This window comes from Kogia breviceps, chromosome 12 (assembly GCF_026419965.1).
Source record: "Kogia breviceps isolate mKogBre1 chromosome 12, mKogBre1 haplotype 1, whole genome shotgun sequence".
Taxonomy (NCBI): domain Eukaryota; kingdom Metazoa; phylum Chordata; class Mammalia; order Artiodactyla; family Physeteridae; genus Kogia; species Kogia breviceps.
The window spans coordinates 2,578,886-2,597,400 of record NC_081321.1 but is presented as its reverse complement, the minus strand read 5'-3'; the positions used below and the strand labels follow the sequence as shown (position 1 = coordinate 2,597,400).

Here is an 18,515-nt window from a genome sequence, read left to right as displayed (position 1 = left end):
TGTGTGATAGAGATAGGAATGAAAGGGAAGTAAGATAACTTTCTTAACTTCCATTTCTTGTTCGGGAGACTACTCGAGGGCTGTGCTTGTCACTATCACCAAGCTAGAAAACATTTTTTAAAAAAACCGATTTAGAAAAGGTGATAATGTTTGCGACATACTGCGTTTAGCTGTGTGTGGCCACCAAGGCATACATACACACACAAGACCCCCGGTGAACAGGGAAGAAGCACGGATGCCATGACTTATTTAGGAGTCCTGAGAGGCAGGCAGTGACTGAAATCACAGGGTGGGATAGACAGCTGCGTAGAGTGAAGATAAGAAAGACGGAGAGCACTACACGAAGGGCAGGGAGAAGAGACAGCAACGATTACTGAGGAGTGGTCAGAGAGCGACGGGGAAACGAGAAGAGCCGTGTCACAGAAGCCAAAGAAAAATCACATTTCAAGAAATGCAAACATGATCAGAGATGAAGTAGGTTAAGAAACGAAAAAGGGGCCTCAGCATCTGACAATTATTAACTCGGTGGTAACTTGAATAGTGTAGTTTCAAGGAAATTATTTAGCTCAAAGTCAGATTACAGGGTTTCAAAACTAAACAGATACTGAGGAAACTTAGAAAATATAGATGATTTTTCAGGAAACTTCTTCATGAAAAGAGGCAAGGAGTAAGGAACTCATCTAGGAAGAGGGCTTCTGTTTTTAAAGCCAGAAAGGATGAGAGTGGAAGGATTACCCTTGGTCTCGGCCCAAGGCACACTCTGCCCACAGAGATAGGTAGAGGTTAAGAATGAACACCAGATAGTTTCACGTATGGGGCAAGAGGCTGAAGCTCCACCAGAAAGCCTTCACTGCCTTTCTGAAATAGCAGAATAGGAATGAGGCAGACTGGCAATATTAATTAAGGACAAACTGCAAGTTGAAGAAATTCTCAACTGCAAATCCTCAAATGGTTCTAGTTTCTATCTACTATCAACCCATCTGACTACAGCAACGATTGCTGCAATGGGTAAGAGCACTCTGTGTAGTCCCTATTCTTACATAATGAATGGCAATCGTTATATAATCTGATGAAAGGCAATCAGAAATAAGCAGGACTTATTTTTCATGGTTTCAGAAGCAACATCAAGAGATTTCATCACAAGCTGGCAACTGATTAAATGGGCCCACTTGGGGGCAACTCTACAAAGTTGAGTCATCATGTCAAAGAGACTAGTCTTCAAGTATTTCAGGTCTTAAGACAGAATCTTCACTATATACCCAAAGACGATCAGAACTTCTGAGATCAACCATGGTAATAAAAGTCACTTAAAGACTAAACCAGAGTTTACTAATTTAAAATAGAGCTATTGGGACGTCCCTGGTGGCACAGTGGTTAAGAATCCGCCTGCCAATGCAAGGGACACGGGTTCGATCCCTGGTCCGGGAAGATCCCATATGCCATGGAGCAACTAAGCCACTATGCCACCACTACTGAGCCTGCACTCTTAGAGCCCATGAGCCACAACTACTGAAACCTGCACACCCCAGAGCCCGCACGCCGCAACTACTGAAGCCTGCGTGCCGCAACTACTGAAGCCCACATGCTCTAGGGCCTGTGTGCTGCAACTACTGAAGCCCACACGCCTAGAGCCCGTGCTCCGCAACAGAAGCCACCACAATGAGAAGCCCGTGCACCGCAACGAAGAGTAGCCCCCGCTCGCCGCAACTAGAGAAAGCCTGCACGCAGCAATGAAGACCCGATGCAGTCAAAAGAAAATAAATTTAAAAATTAAAAAAAATAAAATAGAGCTATCACTTTCCAAAAATTTCCATTAAATTCACATGCCCCATTCAAGATACCTACCTTTCTGCTATCAGAGTACCAAAGAAGCTAAATTATTAATCAGGAGGTTATTTAGCAGCATAAACTCAGAACAAGGAAAGTAGACATGGCATGAAAGAGACATATCCCCTGAGCTACAGAAAAGCAAGATGAAGTATCATTAGCCTGCCTCTACAATGACAGAACTCCTCACAACCCCAGATCCAGTATTTCTTGTTAATAGTGAACCCACTTTCCATGTGAACCACTTCCATCCTTAAATGTGTATAGGACCCAGGTAAGCTGCTATTCCAGTTCACCCATGTGTTAATTTAAATGGGCCATATCTCAAGAGTCCTAACGGCACCTCACTCTCCCCAGCCTACAGATTGTCTTTACCAAAAACCTTTAGAAACACAACTTCAAGGACCACAAAGAAATGGGAATAGGAAAAAGGTGGAGGGGAAGAGGGGCAGACAAAAAGAAATTAGGGCATTTTCCTTCCGATGTATTCATTAGGCTTTAAAATTATTCCAGGTCACAAGAACACTGTAGAAATTACACTGGAACGGTTCCGAAACTAAGAAACTTATCCACTGGTTTTTAAAGGAATGATGAGTAAAGATATAACCACTCTTTTCTACTCTTCTCACTTATACTAACCATGAAAATAAAATATACTAGAATTCATCAGCATGTCTATGAAATTGGCCCTACAGTATCCAGAGTCACTCTCTGAACCGCCACCCCTGTCAAAGCTGCTCAAAATTAACAAAGAACTCTCTAAATCAAATCAGACTGAAGTTTACAATCCCTTCCTCGTTCATCTCAAAGGTAAACAGAACCGTGTCTCCGAGTTTTAAAGAAAGACACAGCACGTGAATGACCTACCAGAGCCAAGTTAAGTGTTCTGCACAGTCAACGCTCTAGAAACGCCTATCAAAAGCGGCCCATGGAAACTGATACCTGAGACTTGACACGCCTTGTTCTCTTCGGCAGAATGTTCACTCTTGTGCCCGGCTCTGGGGGAGTTTGGACATCAGTGCCAAGAACCTCAGGCTCCACTTTTTCCTTAAGATCTAAATTAGGCATTTGTACACCCTAAAGAATTGAGAGCACAGGAAGAGGGAAGATTCACTTATAAGAAATCAGACTTGAGAATAAGGAGAAAAATAATAAATTTCTAAAAAATCCCTAAAACTACATGAAACCAGATGACCAATCTCCCACCAAATGGATCTGTAGATTCAACACAATCCCTATCAAAATCCTAGCAGGCTTTTGTTATCGAAATTGAGAAGTAGATCCCAAAATTTATGTGGAAATGCAAATTGTTTGGAAATTTTGAAAAAAGAACCAAGCTGGAGGGCTTACACTACCAGATATATAAACTTACTATAAAGCTATGGTACTCAAGACAGCATAGTGTTGGTGTTAGGGTAAAACATACAGATCAAACAAAGAACAAAATAAACTAGAAATAAACCTACATATTTATAGTCAACTGATTCTCAGCAAAGGTGCCAAGGTAAATCACCTTGGTAAGGTAAATGGAAGGGTAGTCTTTTAAACAAATGGTGCTGGAACAACTGGATATTCCTATACCCCCTCCCCGCTGCCCCCAAAATGAACTTATACCTTTACCTCAGACTATACACAAATAAACAACTCAAAATGGGTCACAGACCTAAACATAAAAGCTAAAACTATAAAAAAACAAACACCTTGGCCTTGGGTGAAGAAAAGATTTTCTTAGATATGATAACAAAAGCACAATCCATAAAAAGGGAGAAAATCAATAGATTACTCTTCAAATAGACACCATTATAAAAATGAAAAGACAAACCACAAACTAAAGGAAAGTATTTATAAAATCATACATCTGATAAAGGACTTATATCCAGACTATTTAGTAAAATCTTAAAACAAGTATAAAATGACTGACAACCCAATTAAAAAAAGATTTGAGCAGACAGTTCATCAAGGAAGATATACAAATGGCTAATATACACGTGAAAAGATGCACAACACCATTAGTCATTAAGGAAATAAAATTAAAACCACAATGAGATACCACTACACGCCCACTAGAATGGCTGTAAGCAAAAAAACTGACAATACCAAGTGTTGGCAAAGATGTGGAGAAACTGGAAGCCTCTACATTACTGGCGGGAATGTAAAATGGTTCAGCCACTTTGGAATACAGTTTGGCAGTTTCTTAAAAAGTTAAACATAAACTTACCATATAACCCAGCAATTCCACTCCTAGGTATCTACCCAAGAGAAATGAAAACGTATGTCCACACAAAGACTAGTACATGAATATTCATAGCATTATTCATAACAGCCATAAACTGGAAACAATCCAAATGTGCATAAGTGATAAATGAATAAACAAATGTGGTATATCCATACAATAGAACATTATTCAGCCATAAAGAGGAATGAAGTATGAATACTAAAACACAGATGAACCTTAAAAACATTAGGCTAGGGCTTCCCTGGTGGCGCGGTGGTTGGGAGACCGCCTGCCGATGCAGGGGACACGGGTTTGTGCCCCGGTCCGGGAGGATCCCACATGCTGCGGAGCGGCTGGGCCCGTGAGCCATGGCCGCTGAGCCTGTGCTCTGCAACGGGAGAGGCCACAACAGTGAGAGGCCCGTGTACCACAAAAAAAAAAAAAAACCCCAAAACAAAAAAACATTAGGCTAAGGGAAAAAAGCCATACACAAAATCATACTGTATGATTCCATGTATGTGAAATGTCTAGAAAAGGCAAAACTATAGAGCCAGAAAGCAGATCAGGAGTTGTCCAGGTTTGAGGGTAGAAGCAAGAACCAGCTATAAACAAACACAAAGGAAGTTTGGGGGCTGATGGAAGTGTTCTACAGCTGGATGGTGATGAGAGTTGCATCAATGTGTAATTTACTAAAGCTTTTACTGACTGTGGACCTACAACGGGTGAATTCTGTAGTATGTAAATTATACCTCAGTAAAGCTGTTTAAAAAAAAAATACATGAAACCAAGTGGAGGAATTTTTTTTAAAAGCGTAAGTCTTGCATAAGCTTACACATTTTAATAAGAAAACTTTCTTCATTCCCATTAGCCTTTATCTTGTTAAACCACCAAAAAGAGCTGTGATTTTTAAACTACACCTTGCTCCCTCCAAATTTCAGCACCTGGCGAAATCATAGCCAACTGCTAACTTGTTATAGTAAACAATCTAAAGTTTATTATACGTGGCAGAGGGGATTTATCCACTCCTAAGAAAAGTGACGCATCTCACCGTAAGGCTGACACCAGACTGGAAAAGCTCATACGGGTAGAGAATTCTTTCATAATGTGACTTCAAAAGAGACCCAGTTCCTTTTCCTGGCAGATATCCCAAGCGGCTACCCACTTTAGACCACTTCTTCTCTTTGGTGACCATTTCAAAGCCACCTTTGCTGGCAACAATCTGAAAAGAAAGTAAAAATTATTTAGGGAAAGAGGTAGACTCATGTATTCTGACTCTACATCTTGTCTGCTAAATGGAAAAATTATTCTGGGCCTAGATTTTAAATTTCCTTTCAACAAATATGTGACAAAATTTAAACTCATCAACATTTAAAGTACAGAAAAGAGACAATAATTCTTGGAAGTTTTAAACTCTATTGCTGGTCACTGTGCCTACCTTCAATGAACCAAGCATTCAAAAACATTTGATGAATTTATGCTTTGCACATTATGCATCTTGAGAAAATTAAACACATGTATGTACTCTATATCCACATGGAATTCAAAATATAAATAAAAGTTAAAAACAGACCAAGTATAGACATGTGAATGTTATTATATAATACAAAATGAATGTAAATCCCGATACTAGAAAATATAGCAACTTAACTTAGAGAAGTTAACAAAAATGTCAAACAAACAGTGGATTCAGAGGATATTTTGAAAAAGAGGCTACAATTTTTCAAAAAGATAAAAGTTTTACACGGAAGATTATAAAGAAATCATGGGTAAAAATAAATTCCGGGGATGTACTAGAACACAACACAGAATGTATTAAGGTAGGAAGTAATGGGATAAATTGGCCAATTTTTGCTGAATGCTCACATCAAACCAGCCACAGTATAGAACAGACATGTACCAAGGCCCCCATCTTCCAGAAGCTGATATGTACATCTCTCACACTCTAAAATATAGGCAGTTTTCAGTTTCACTGATGACAGAATAAAGTCTGTGATGAAGTTATCTGAATTCAAAAAAATTTTCCTCTTTGAGTGTATACTACTATATTTTACTATATCAAAAAGTTCAGAGAAAAATTAAACAGAATTACCATATGACCCAGCAATTCCACCTCTAGGGAGATAGCCAAAAGAACTGAAAGCAGGGATTCAAACAGTACTTGCATACCAGTGTTCATAGGAGCATCATTCACAATAGCCAAAAGGTAGAAGCAACCCAAATATCCATCAAGAGATGAACGGATAAAAAAAATGTGGTAAAGGCATACGTGGAATACCATTCAGCCTTAAAAAGGAATGAAACTCTGATACATGTGGCAACATGGATGAACCTGAAAACATTGTAAGTGAAATAACACAAACACAAAAAGATGAATATTGTATGATGCCATTTAAATGAGATAACCTAGCATAAGCAAATTCGTAGAAAGTATGATAAAGGTTTTACCAGGTGCTACAGGGAGGGGAAAGTTCTGGAAATGGGCAGTAGTGATGGTTGTATGACACTTTGAAAATACCTAAGGCCATAAGATTATACACTGAAAAGCAGTAAACAGTTATGTATGTTTCACCACAATTTTTTTTTTTAAAGGCTAAGAGCATGGACTCCAGAGCCAGACTACCAGAGCTCTGGTAATCTCAGATTACCCAGCTCTGCTAACTCAATAGCTGTATGACCTTGGGTAAGTTACATAATTTGCATCTCAGATTCCTCACCATTAAAAGAGTAATAACAGTATCTATTCCTTATTATGAGGCTGCTGTGAAGACAAATGAAATAAAACATGAAAAGCACCAGGACAGGGACTTCCCTGGTGGTCCAGTGGGTAAGACTCCACTCTCCCAATGCAGGGGGCCCAGGTTCGATTCCTGGTCGGGGAACGAGATCCCACATGCATGCTGCAACTAAGAGTTCGCATGCCGCAACAAAGATCCCGTGTGTGGCAACTAAGACACAGCGCGGCCAAAATGAATGAATGAATGGAGGGCACCGGGACACAGTAAGCACTGTATCAATGTTGGCTGTATTATAAATATCTGTGTGGGGGGCAAGCTGGGGGTGGGGGGGAGAATATACATGCTATAAATAAGTAAAGGACACATTTTCTACTCTTGTGCTTAGGATTTTATTATAGCAAAGATGAAACTATAGCCAAAGCAAAATTCTCCTCTAGTGAAGTATCTGAAAGCTTGATAGAAACACAGAAGTTCATGTGCACAAGAGTGGAACCCATCTTCAATTCTTTAGCTTTTCTTATTACATCTTCAAAGAAGCTCCCTCTGTTAATGAGAGCCAACCAGGGAAAAATCATGTAGAGAAAAAAATTTATTTTTCCAATTTTGTAGTGTAGAGGAAGACACATTAAGGGTGGTTTGGATAGAGGGCTGTCTGGAAGCAAATGGACGAGTGAGCATGCCTTTCATTCATAGCTTCCCAGGGTTTCTACTCTGTCAGCTACTGTTCTAGGTGCTGGAAATACAGCTATGTATAAAATAAAGATCTTTGCCCTGTTGAAGCTTACATCCTAGTGGAAGACTAAACATAACATGTCAATTCTGAAGTGACAAATGCTGTGAAAAAAATGTAAAAGAGCAGTTTAAGATCCTCCCAAGTAGGAGAATGAGGGTAAATTGAAGCATCAAACAGTCACAAAAAAACCTCATTATAAGGGTGAAACTTGGGCAAAGACTTGAAGGAGGTGAAGCAGTTGCCCAAGCAGACATACGGGGCAGGGGACAGCCAAGTAAAGGCCCACAGGAGAAGCCTGCCCGGCACGCTGAGGAGCAGTAAGGAAGCCACTGTGGCCGAGGCAAGTGGGGAGAAGCAGAAGAAGCCTAAGAGAGGAAACAGAAGCCCTCTCGGTAAAACCTGTATTTCCCACCACAGTCACCCCCATTACATAATCTTCTGCTTCCGTCAGTAATGACAGAGCCGCACGGATCCAGTCTTGCTTCCCACCCAGCTCTGACCACTTCTGGCACACAGCCGTGACAATGGCAGCACCACACTCGGGGACGGCCAAGAGTAAGACAAAACTAACAAAGATACCAAAGCCGTGACTTTGGCTTCACGTTTAAATACTCTATAACAATCTAACCGGGCCTAATACTATAAAAACACACAAAACCTTAATACTTGCTTTTCTTCAGCTGAGAGATTCAAGGATTACCATGCGTAATTTCAAAATATAAACCATTTATTCCAAACACTGGCCATGCACTATATCACACCACTGTCATTAGGAAAACATCACATGGCCCATGCCCCATAAAGAAATACATGGCATGCACTTAAACTGAACACAATGAAGACAAGCCCTGAATTAAAACTTAACCGAACAGTAATGCCACTCAAGGCCAAAATTTCAGTCCAATGGAAAACTAAGTCCAGTTAGCAAGAGACAATTTTAACAGACAAAAAACAGCAGCAGTCTTCTACTTAAAAGCTCCCTCTCAAAGCTCCACTAAAATGGAAGGGACAAAAAGGCGTACTCCCAAGAGGACAAAAAGACCAAGAGAAAAGCAGATGTAGGAATGATAATCTAGCAAGCAAAAACAAAAAACAGACAAAAAAGCCCCAAGCACTTGCAACAGAAGAAAGCTAAAGAGAAGCTTTCGCAACATACAACCTGGAAAGGCTTAAGAAATGGAAGCAGCAGTACCTTTAAAACTAAATTTAAAAAGAACAGTGTTGACTGAAAACCTGTATAAAAGCAATCAGACCTCCCCCAGTCAGCACACCAGGCAACCATCCCTCTCCAACAACAGCAGAAGACTGGAGATTTACTCTCAGGAGAGTCTGAAAAGAAGGGACTCTTAACCTAAGAAAGAAACAGATAAGTAAAGTAGAGGATCCGTCTAACAGTCTCACATCCAACCAATAAGAGTTCAAAAAGAGAGAAAAAGTAAGTGGGACAAACTGTCAAAGAATTAACACAAGAAAAGTTACAAGAACTCAAAGAGGTGAGTTCAGATTAAAAAGGTCATCAAGTACAATAAACATATTCAATGAAAATTATTAACACATACCAGCGCATATCCACTGTGAAATCTCAAAACACTGGGAATAAAGATTAGACCCTGTGTCTTCAAGAAAAAGTCACAAGAATATAGCATCATTCTTCTCAAAAGCAACACTGGAAGCTTTCAAAATACAATTCTGAAGTAAAATGATTTGCAATCTAGACTTCTAAACCCACCAAACTACCAATAAAGTTTAAGAGTAGAACCCTTTTAGACAAGCAAAAAATTTACATTCCATTTACCTTCTTGCTCATCAAACTAGCAGAAGAAATGTTTTACTAAAATAGGAATAAACCAAGTAATAGGAAGACTTAAAACAAGGAGAAAAACAAAGGGAATTCCCAGAATGATAATAGTGAAAGAAGTTCTAAGCTGAGAACTGATCTTAAAAAAAAAACAAACTAGTCTGGACTGGAGCAGGAAAGAGAACTCCAGAGGAAGGGATCCAAGAAGGAAATGAAACTGGCAGATTTTCTGATGGGTGAAAGCATACTGAGAGATTTATACTTCTGGAAAATCTGAAAATAAATTTTTAATAGCACAAAGAAAACTTACAGAATGAAAAAAGCCAAGGGGACCATTAACTCCAAGGAAAATAAAAACTGGTAACATAATTATAGCACACTATTAACATGAGACATAATCATAGCACACCATTAGGCACAGGTACAAATAAATTTGTATTTACACAGTCACAGCAATAATTTCTGATTAATAAAAAATTGACCTAACTACACTATAAGGGAATAGGGGAGCTGAAGTACATGGAATTTAATTTTTATACCCATTGCCAATCTCTAATAGTAGGTAATCAGTATGTATATGATATTTAACACTTAAAAATGAAGAAATAGCATAATGAGCATTTTTTTTAGAAATATGGAGATCAAAATCAAACAGCTATGAGAACTGAAAGTGATTAGCTCTAAGGAGTAGTAAAGGGAGTGGAGAGATGAAGGGGAATGCTGGTTTTTATTTTAAGGTTTTTTTTTTAAATGTGTTACTTTGACAAAAATTTCTTTTAAAAATGTCTAGAATAAATGTTCCTTGCTGCACTGATAATAAACAGTAATTGTTAATGCAGAATTCCACTAAATTACAGACATTCCAAGTAACACTTTTTACTATCAAAAATAATAACCAGGGAGAAAGACAAAGTGACTTAAACAAAACAGGAAACAATCACATTGATAATTTAATGACTCAGGAGACTGAAAATCTGCTTCCCGTTAAAAAGTAGTGGAAATCAAAGTGTGTCAAAATCATGTCTAAAATAACAAATTCAAGAGATGCTCATCAGCTGTGAGCCAAAAATAATGTTTTTTTCAAAGTAAAGGGCATACCTAACAACCTAAAAATATCAGAACTCTCAGTATTTTGTGCAGTTTTCAGCCTGAGCCTCTTGCTAGAAAGTAAAATGTCCCCAAGCCATTCAGCAGTGATGGAGGGCAAAACAGCAGTCCCCTTTGGGGAGCAGTACTGACTGGGAGGGAGAGGAAGGAGCCCGCGAGAGCGCTGTAAATGCTCGGCGGTGCTCCCGCAAGTGCACGCGTGCAGAAAGATCGGCCCAGCAGGACATTTAAGACTTGTGCAGCCCAGTCTCCTTTAAGCCTCAAGGTAAAGAAAAAAGTTCATGCGGTGAGGAGCAGCAATCTCACTATGACATTTAGGGAACAAAAGTATTATAAAGTATAAACAAAATAACTACAAATCAAAATGTCTGCCTTTCAGCTTTAAATCTCAGATTTATAAGCATTCTCAAGGTTAGGGGAAAGAGACGTCATGTCCACGGGCACTTAAAGACGAGCCTCCAATAAACCCCAGGACAATCAATCTTAACCTCTAATCACAATACATTTGCTGATCAATATATACTTTATAAGCAGTACTCCCTCTCGGCACAAAAAGGAATTGGGTTTCTCAAAATGGAGTTAAACAGTCCAGACGGCGAATGTTACAGAGTTATAAACAACTAGGTATTCAGATTAGGTTACTTCTAAAGCCTCTTCCTAATTTTGAAATGCTGTAACTCTGTAACACCAAGAATGCAATCTACCTTCAGTATAACCTAATGTTTACCTCTTAATTGGGAAATTAATGATACCGGAACAGTTTCAATCTAATAGTGTCTGCTTATATATTTATTCTATCAAATTCCCTAGGCTATTATATGGTACATGGCATGAGTTTTGGTTGAAGATTACCACAACACTATTGATATTAATAACTAAATAATTTTTGGAAATGTTTTTGTATTTTATTTAAGCTGCATAAATCAAACCAAACATATTCAGAACCTTAAACAGCATCACATAATAAAAGTTGGTAGGGCTTCCCCTGGTGGCACAGTGGTTAAGAATCCACCTGCCGGGCTTCCCTGGTGGCGCAGTGGTTGAGAGTCCGCCTGCCGATGCAGGGGACACGGGTTCGTGCCCCGGTCCGGGAAGATCCCACATGCCGCGGAGCGGCTGGGCCCGTGAGCCATGGCCGCTGAGCCTGCGCGTCCGGAGCCTGTGCTCCGCAACGGGAGAGGCCACAACAGTGAGAGGCCCGTGTACCACAAAAAAAAAAAAGAATCCACCTGCCAACGCAGGGGACACGGGTGCGAGCCCTGGTCCGGGAAGATCCCACATGCCGCGGAGCAACTAAGCCCGTGCGCCACAACTACTGAGCCTGCACTCTAGAGCCCGCGAGCTACAGCTACTGAAGCCCGCGCATCTAAAGCCCATGCTCCACAAGAGAAACCACCGCAACGAGGAGCCCGTGCACCACAACGAAGAGTAGGCCCTGCTCGCCGCAACTAGAGAAAGCCCACGCGCAGCAACGGAGACCCAATGCAGCAAAAAAAAAAAAAGAGTTAGTAGGTAAGTTTTCACTGAATGGAAATGTCAAAAAAGAGAATTCTCAAAACAAATTTTTTATCCTAATGGTTTCCTACAAGACAAAAACCTAACCCTCAAATTCACTATAATTTGCCCGTTGGTATCATAGATTTTTTTATACAACTGTATGAGATGATTTTCACACAGTCCTTAATTACTGATATCATTACCTTACTGATAAAAGCAGCCCAGCACTGCTATTTTAGCATAAGACTACACTTTCCAAAATGCTTAGTACTACATAAAAGCTCTAGAGAATTCTGACCTGACATTAATTTTTAAATGTATCATAAAAAATAATTTAAATATAATTATTCTAGCTTTTTTTTCCTTGAAAGTGGAAGCTTCCTAAAGTGAGAATAAATTTTTACTTCAAAACAGCCTATCAATCATAGCATATGAAAGGTCACAAAAATAAGTAGTTTGGGGACATCCCTGGTAGCACAGTGGTTAAGAATCTGCCTGCCAATTCAAGGTACACGGGTTCAAGCCCTGGTCCGGGAAGATCCCACATGCCGCCAAGCAACTAAGCCTGTGTGCCGCAACTACTGAGCCTGCGCTCTAGAGCCCGTGCACCACAACTACTGAGCCTGCGCACCACAACTATTGAAGCCTGCGCTCTAGAGCCCACAAGCCACAACTACCGAGCCCGCAAGCCACAACTACTGAAGCCCGCGCCTAGAGCCTATGCTCCGCAACAAGAGAAGCTACCGCAATGAGAAGCCTGCGCGCCGCAACGAAGAGTAGCCCCCCTCGCCGCAACTAGAGAAAGCCCGCTCACAGCAACGAAGACCCAACGCTGCCATAAATAAATAAATACGTACATAAATAAATACATAAAAAATAAATTGTTTTGCAAAATTCCTCAGATAATCAAGCTATCTTCATTCACAAGTCAGAGCAGTCATAGATTTTTCTTATTGTATTAACAAAATATGTTGTCAAGGTAATCATTACAAACCCTGTTGCAGGTCAGTTAGTTTTTTTCACATTAGAGAATGTAACATTACAAAGTTAACATTCATCCTACTGGATAATGCTGCCCTCAGTTAACCACTAACACTACTTCCAGGTATTAATATAACTAGTAAGTACCACACATGAGAATGCTGAGTGACATTAATCTCTTTAATATACCAAATTTTCAATTAAGAAGCAGAAAAAAAAGCTGACAAGCCCAATATAGGACATTGTTCATTTCATACAAAGTAATATTAGGAGGTTTGTGTCATTTCTTTTGCATACTGCGTAAACAGAACCTACTTATCTGAGTAGTTATTAAACATTAATCTCATAACAAACTAAAAATAGATTTTAAAAATAACTTGGAAATCTATCATTTCCATTTACTCATATTTGCATTTCATTGTCAAACAAATCCTACATAGGAAGTGATGTTTTCCATCAAGTATATATGAAATTCCTAATTTCATAAAGTCACTAGCCCCTGTTCGATTTCTTAACAAAGTACAAGCCTCACCTTGCTCAAAGCATAGAGATCCAGAATTTTTCTCTCCACCACAGGGATCTTGAGGGTAGACCCCTGAAGCTCCCAAAATTTTGCTAGTTGATCCAAGAAGTCCAATCTCACTCTGGTCATTGCCTAAGATTATTAAAATACAGAAATGAGAGATAGGAATTAAGTTTTGGTGAAAGTAAATGAGTTTTACTTAACAAAGGTACTCTTTAAAGAAATTCAGACTTCTCATTACTGCTTAGTTCAACCTTATAAGTCAATAAAAAAGCAAAACACTTCTATTAAACTTTACTAAGACAAAAAGTTACTCTAATATATGTGAAAAGTTCTCATATTATCAACCAAAGCAATTTTTTGTAAAAGTTAACTTTAAGCTAATCAGAACATTTAGTAAATCGAATTACTTTTTCTAAGCATTTTCTAAGCATTCTAAACCTGTCATTTCATCTAGAGATTACATGCATACTTCAAGTACACCAACTCTCCACCTCACTGATATTAAGATCTCCATCAAGTATCTTATAAGAGACTAAAGGAAAAAAAAAGGTATTAAAATCTCAAAAAATAAATGTTTTAGGAGCATCAAGGAAAAAAAACAAACTCCGCATGACACATTAAGGCCTAACTGTCTAAGATTTCTCTTTTGTACTCTGGAAGTTTTTTATCACATTGAAGAATCTTCTGAAAATCTCAGAAACAGGAAGAACAACTAACTAAACAGACTTCAACTTAGAAATTTAAGAGACATTCAAAATGTTTAAAGGGAGATCTTAATAAATCAGATTACGAGTCCTGGAAAAGTTCTGTTAGAGCAAAAAAACAAACAAACATACCAAAAACACTTTTGAAAACCAGGGATTTTTTTTTTTGGTGTCAAAACCCGGGAACGAATGAAAACTAGTTTTTTTTAACAGAAGAATTTTTATAACTATTTTCCAAAGACTACAAGATACAGAATCTTCCAACATTAACAAAAGAAAAATTTATTAGAATAATTAGCACTGAAAAAAGTAGAATTTAAGAATTCCAGTTCTCTAAAGCTAAACACTGGATATTTCCACCATGAAAAACATGGCTAGAGATAGTGTCCCACAATGCCAGTTAGGCAGAAAAAACTGTAATAACTGCTATAAATAATTTTTTTAATCAGAAACTTCCTTCCATTCAGTCCCAATTAACATTAATTTTGAGCCCTGGTACATGAGCTTCTTAAAGTTCTCTACCTGGAATCCTGATATAAAGAATAGATCAGGAGACAGAAATGGTGATGTAAGAACACTCACCTCAAGTTCATTCAGTCGCTGGACTCTGGGAGTAAAACGGAAGCTTTTTACTTCACATGCAAATGGAGGCTGCCAATCCTAAATAGAAAAAAATCTCTTCACCATATTGGTTAATAAACAAGGAATGCACTATTCATTCCCTTAATTTAAGGGGTGAGTTGCCACAAATCATTATGACAACAGATCAACTTACAAGTCTTCTTTAGTTAGAGACTCAAAGAATAACATTTTTTAGATAAAATAATTTATTATTACTTATCTCTAATATTCTAATACTAAACTTATTTTTATCAATTTTCTCCTCAAATCTCACAGTCCCATTATTTATATCTGACTATTACGCTTTCCCCAATTACTCAAGTGGAATGCAATAAGCTCATCTCAATACAGCATCTAGTAAACATCCAAGTTTATCAAAATAAAAAGAAAATAGAATTTCAAAGAAACAAAAAAAGGTAAATTTAAAGGCCAAAAGGTAATGTTTTAAAAGTACTTATGTAATTGGACAATGTGTTTTTCATTCATGTGGAATGTGACACAGCACTTTAAAGTCTATGTTACATAAATGTTTTGTTCAAAGCTCAGCTTCTGGCCACCCCAATTTTTTTTTTAATATTAAAGTTTTTAAAAAATTAGCAAACCCACAGAACAAGGACAATTTCCAGATTGGAGATGTGGTATAACTGAAATGAGACAGCACATTTCAAGTAGAGTTCCAGAGACCATAGTCTGATTTAATCTAAATAGTAATCTATTTAAAAATGTGAAAAGTAGTAAAAACAAATTTTCTTACCTTGGAAACTAAAGAAATCCACCAATATTGAAATTAAATTCTGCTTGTAAACAACATTTATTTTCAATAATAATATTGTGACACAAAGAGAAGATATATTACTTCAACCTTTTGTAAGTAACAAAAAGCTATACATACATATATTTTTTTAGCTAAAAGGAACCTTACATATAATTTCTAATTCATTAAAGCAATAGAATAAATGAAAATATAGTTTAGGAAAAGCCTCAGTGCTTAAAGTTTTGTCAATATCAGGTAATCTTGATAGAAAAAGAATTAAGTGAAAATAAATTTTTCATAAAAGAGTTAAATGAACTTTGGGGAGGATGCCAATACACGTACCACCACTCATCATAGCAATTATTTGTTAATCCTTTGCTTGCAACTGATATTGTATAATCTTAATCAAATTCATTGTGCATAACAGAAGTAGCTTGCCTGAGTTTTAGAAACAAATAGATTGATCTAGATTCAAAATCTACTTTGCCATTGCCCAAGATCACACATCTAATAAGTTACTTAACTTATCCAGACTTGTCTCATCTGTAAAATGACCTTATTTACCTACTGAGGCTTCAAAGAATATTAAATGAAAAAATCTGTAAATGCTACACATTAACTGCTCCTCCTCCTCCCTCCATCTAAGCTCTTTTTATTCACTGTGGTAGTTTGCACACTTCTGTGGTAGTTTGTGGTGAGAGCAGAAGCTTTTTAAAATGCAACAAGGTGTAAGAGAACTGTATTTTATTTTATTACTGGTAGACAAAACATAAAGCAAGATATCCCTTCAAGGAACACTAAGGCATGGTTCACAAACTTTAATGTTCACTAAGATTCAAGAGAGTACTTGCTAGAAAAGCAGTTTCGAGAACTTCCATATCCCGAAACTGATTCCAGTCTGGGAATGAGGCCTAGGGACCTGCATTTTCACAAGCATCCGGTCGACCCTAGTGCAGGTGGACCAGGTACAGCATTTGGAAAGCACTGGACCTAACGAGTAGAGAAAAAAACCTTTTTGACCTTGAGCAAATCCTCAACCTCTTAGGGCACTAATCCCCGCAAAACAAAGAGTAGTTATCAGCTTTCCTCACCGTAAAGACCGAGGATCGTAACTAACCTAGAGGTAAACCCAGTTATGTGCAATAACTGCGATTCTTATGTTTTTAAGATATCAACGTTTTCTTCCACCTCCATTATTGACAAATTTTTTCTAAACCTCTAAATGTTTAAAATTATTGCTGCTTTTTCCTCCTCCTCCCCCAGGAAGACTTTTTTTCACTGCAGCAGTAATCAGTCTGGGATGCTTGTTTGGTGATACCACCCCAAGGGACAACTAGAGCTCAGATTACCATTTAAGAAACCTTAGCCCTGAGACGAGGCCTGCAGATACTTAATAAATCAAGCGTCAGCAGGGCTAGGATAAAGCAAGAGCCGACGGAACGGCAGTTTTTCCTATCGCACTGTAACGAGGATTATACGCGAGGGTAGGGCTGTCGCGTCACGATACTTCAGTCACCTTACGGCCAACGAAAGGCCGAAAGCCTTTGTTACCCTTGCCCACAAACCAAGAGGGGAAGAAAAGTATCAGTTCCCAAGCTCTTGGCGGATAGGCCCCCGGGACACGACTCTCTCGCGTCCAGACGTGCCTACATAAGACCCCAAAGAAACCAAAGCGGAAACACGCAGAACTTAAAGTCCAGGTGTCGAGAGACCAGGGCGAGCGAACGCGAAAGGGCAGCGGACCGGGAAGTCGAGCTAAGCCGATCAGACTCCAGTACCTTGGGCGGTCGGATTTTACAGATGCCGGTTTTCTCCGCCAGGGGCCGGATGCGGCCGATGAAGCTGAGCGGGTCTGTGAACTCCTCCCAGCTGGGCTCAAAGACCGGGCACTCCGGAGGCGGCACGAACTCCGCCGCGTAGCCCGCCGGCCCCACGGCCGCCATGGTGGCACCGGGGGCCCACGGGGAGAAGGGCTGGCTGGGGCCCGGCGATCGCGCTCACGTCCCCTGACAGGGGCCGAAGCTCATCTTCTCAGGCGAGACCCGCCCAACACACGCACCCCAAAACCGCTTCCTCCTGCGTTTGTTATTGTTTCCTTCGGAGCTTTTCCTCTCGGGTCGGGGCTCACCGGAAGTCAGCGTGCGACCAAATCCCTCCGCCACCAGAAACAGGATCCCTCCGCAGCGACGCGTCGCCCAGCTGCGCGACCTTCCTTCTCCCTCCCTCTCCCGGCAACGCAGGTCGCTCCTTGGCTCCTCGTGCGCCCAAGTTCCGCGCTGCCGACGACTCTCGGCTGCACAGCCCGGCGGCCCCGCCGCCCCTCCTACTGGGCGGTGGGGGAAGCGACTGGACCGAGCAGGGCGCTCTTCCGGCGCGGAGGATGCGTAATGCGCCGGGGGCAGAGGTTCTACTTCCGGCGAGCGGAGCCCGGTCCCCCTTTGTATACAGATGGACCGGAACACAAACCACCGGACCTCGCAGGGCTTCCTACTTCAAGCTCCGTGTCAGTCTGTTGCCAGATAACTGCCTTTTCCGGCAGCTCTCTTTTTTTAGTCCTTTCACCGTTAGTGTCCCTTTCGAATAATCTCGTTCGGCCACTTTAAATCCGCCCCATCTCCATAGCAACAAGTTCGGGTCCAGCCCACCTGTCCGAGGATCTCCCCTTGGGCCGGCCTTCGCCACCGTCCGGGAATTGATTTCGTCCTCAGAGAAGCAAGGGCTGTTGACCTTGCTTTTCCAAGCGTTGAAGGCTTTCTCAGTTTTCTGTAACAGCGACGGCAGCTGTCCTAGCCCTGCTTGTCGAACATCTCTGTGCCGGCGGGCATAGACGCTTCCAACAAGTTGCTGAGAGTGACGCAGAAAGTACGAAAGAAGAAACCGTGAAACGGTAGTTCTTGTATTATCTATTGGAAGGAAGACTTACTTCCCAGGGCTTGATCTCATTCTTCCTGTTCGATCTCAGCTTCCCCCAGGACCTAAATTGCCAGCTATGGCTAATGACTGCCGAATCTGTACTT

The 18,515-nt window shown here is 40.1% G+C and overlaps 1 protein-coding gene across 1 annotated transcript in view; it reads right to left on the bottom strand.

The window, feature by feature from the left end:
• KDM5A (lysine demethylase 5A) overlaps positions 1 to 18,515 on the bottom strand; it is a 79,814-nt gene extending 61,299 nt beyond the window's left edge. The window contains exons 1-5 of the mRNA XM_059081422.2: positions 17,277 to 18,515; positions 14,706 to 14,783; positions 13,426 to 13,548; positions 5,091 to 5,261; positions 2,770 to 2,904 (exon numbers count right to left, since the gene is read on the bottom strand). Of these exons, the coding sequence (XP_058937405.1) occupies positions 2,770 to 2,904; positions 5,091 to 5,261; positions 13,426 to 13,548; positions 14,706 to 14,783; positions 17,277 to 17,441 (672 nt within the window). The 5' untranslated portion in view covers positions 17,442 to 18,515. The remainder of the gene's footprint in view (positions 1 to 2,769; positions 2,905 to 5,090; positions 5,262 to 13,425; positions 13,549 to 14,705; positions 14,784 to 17,276) is intronic.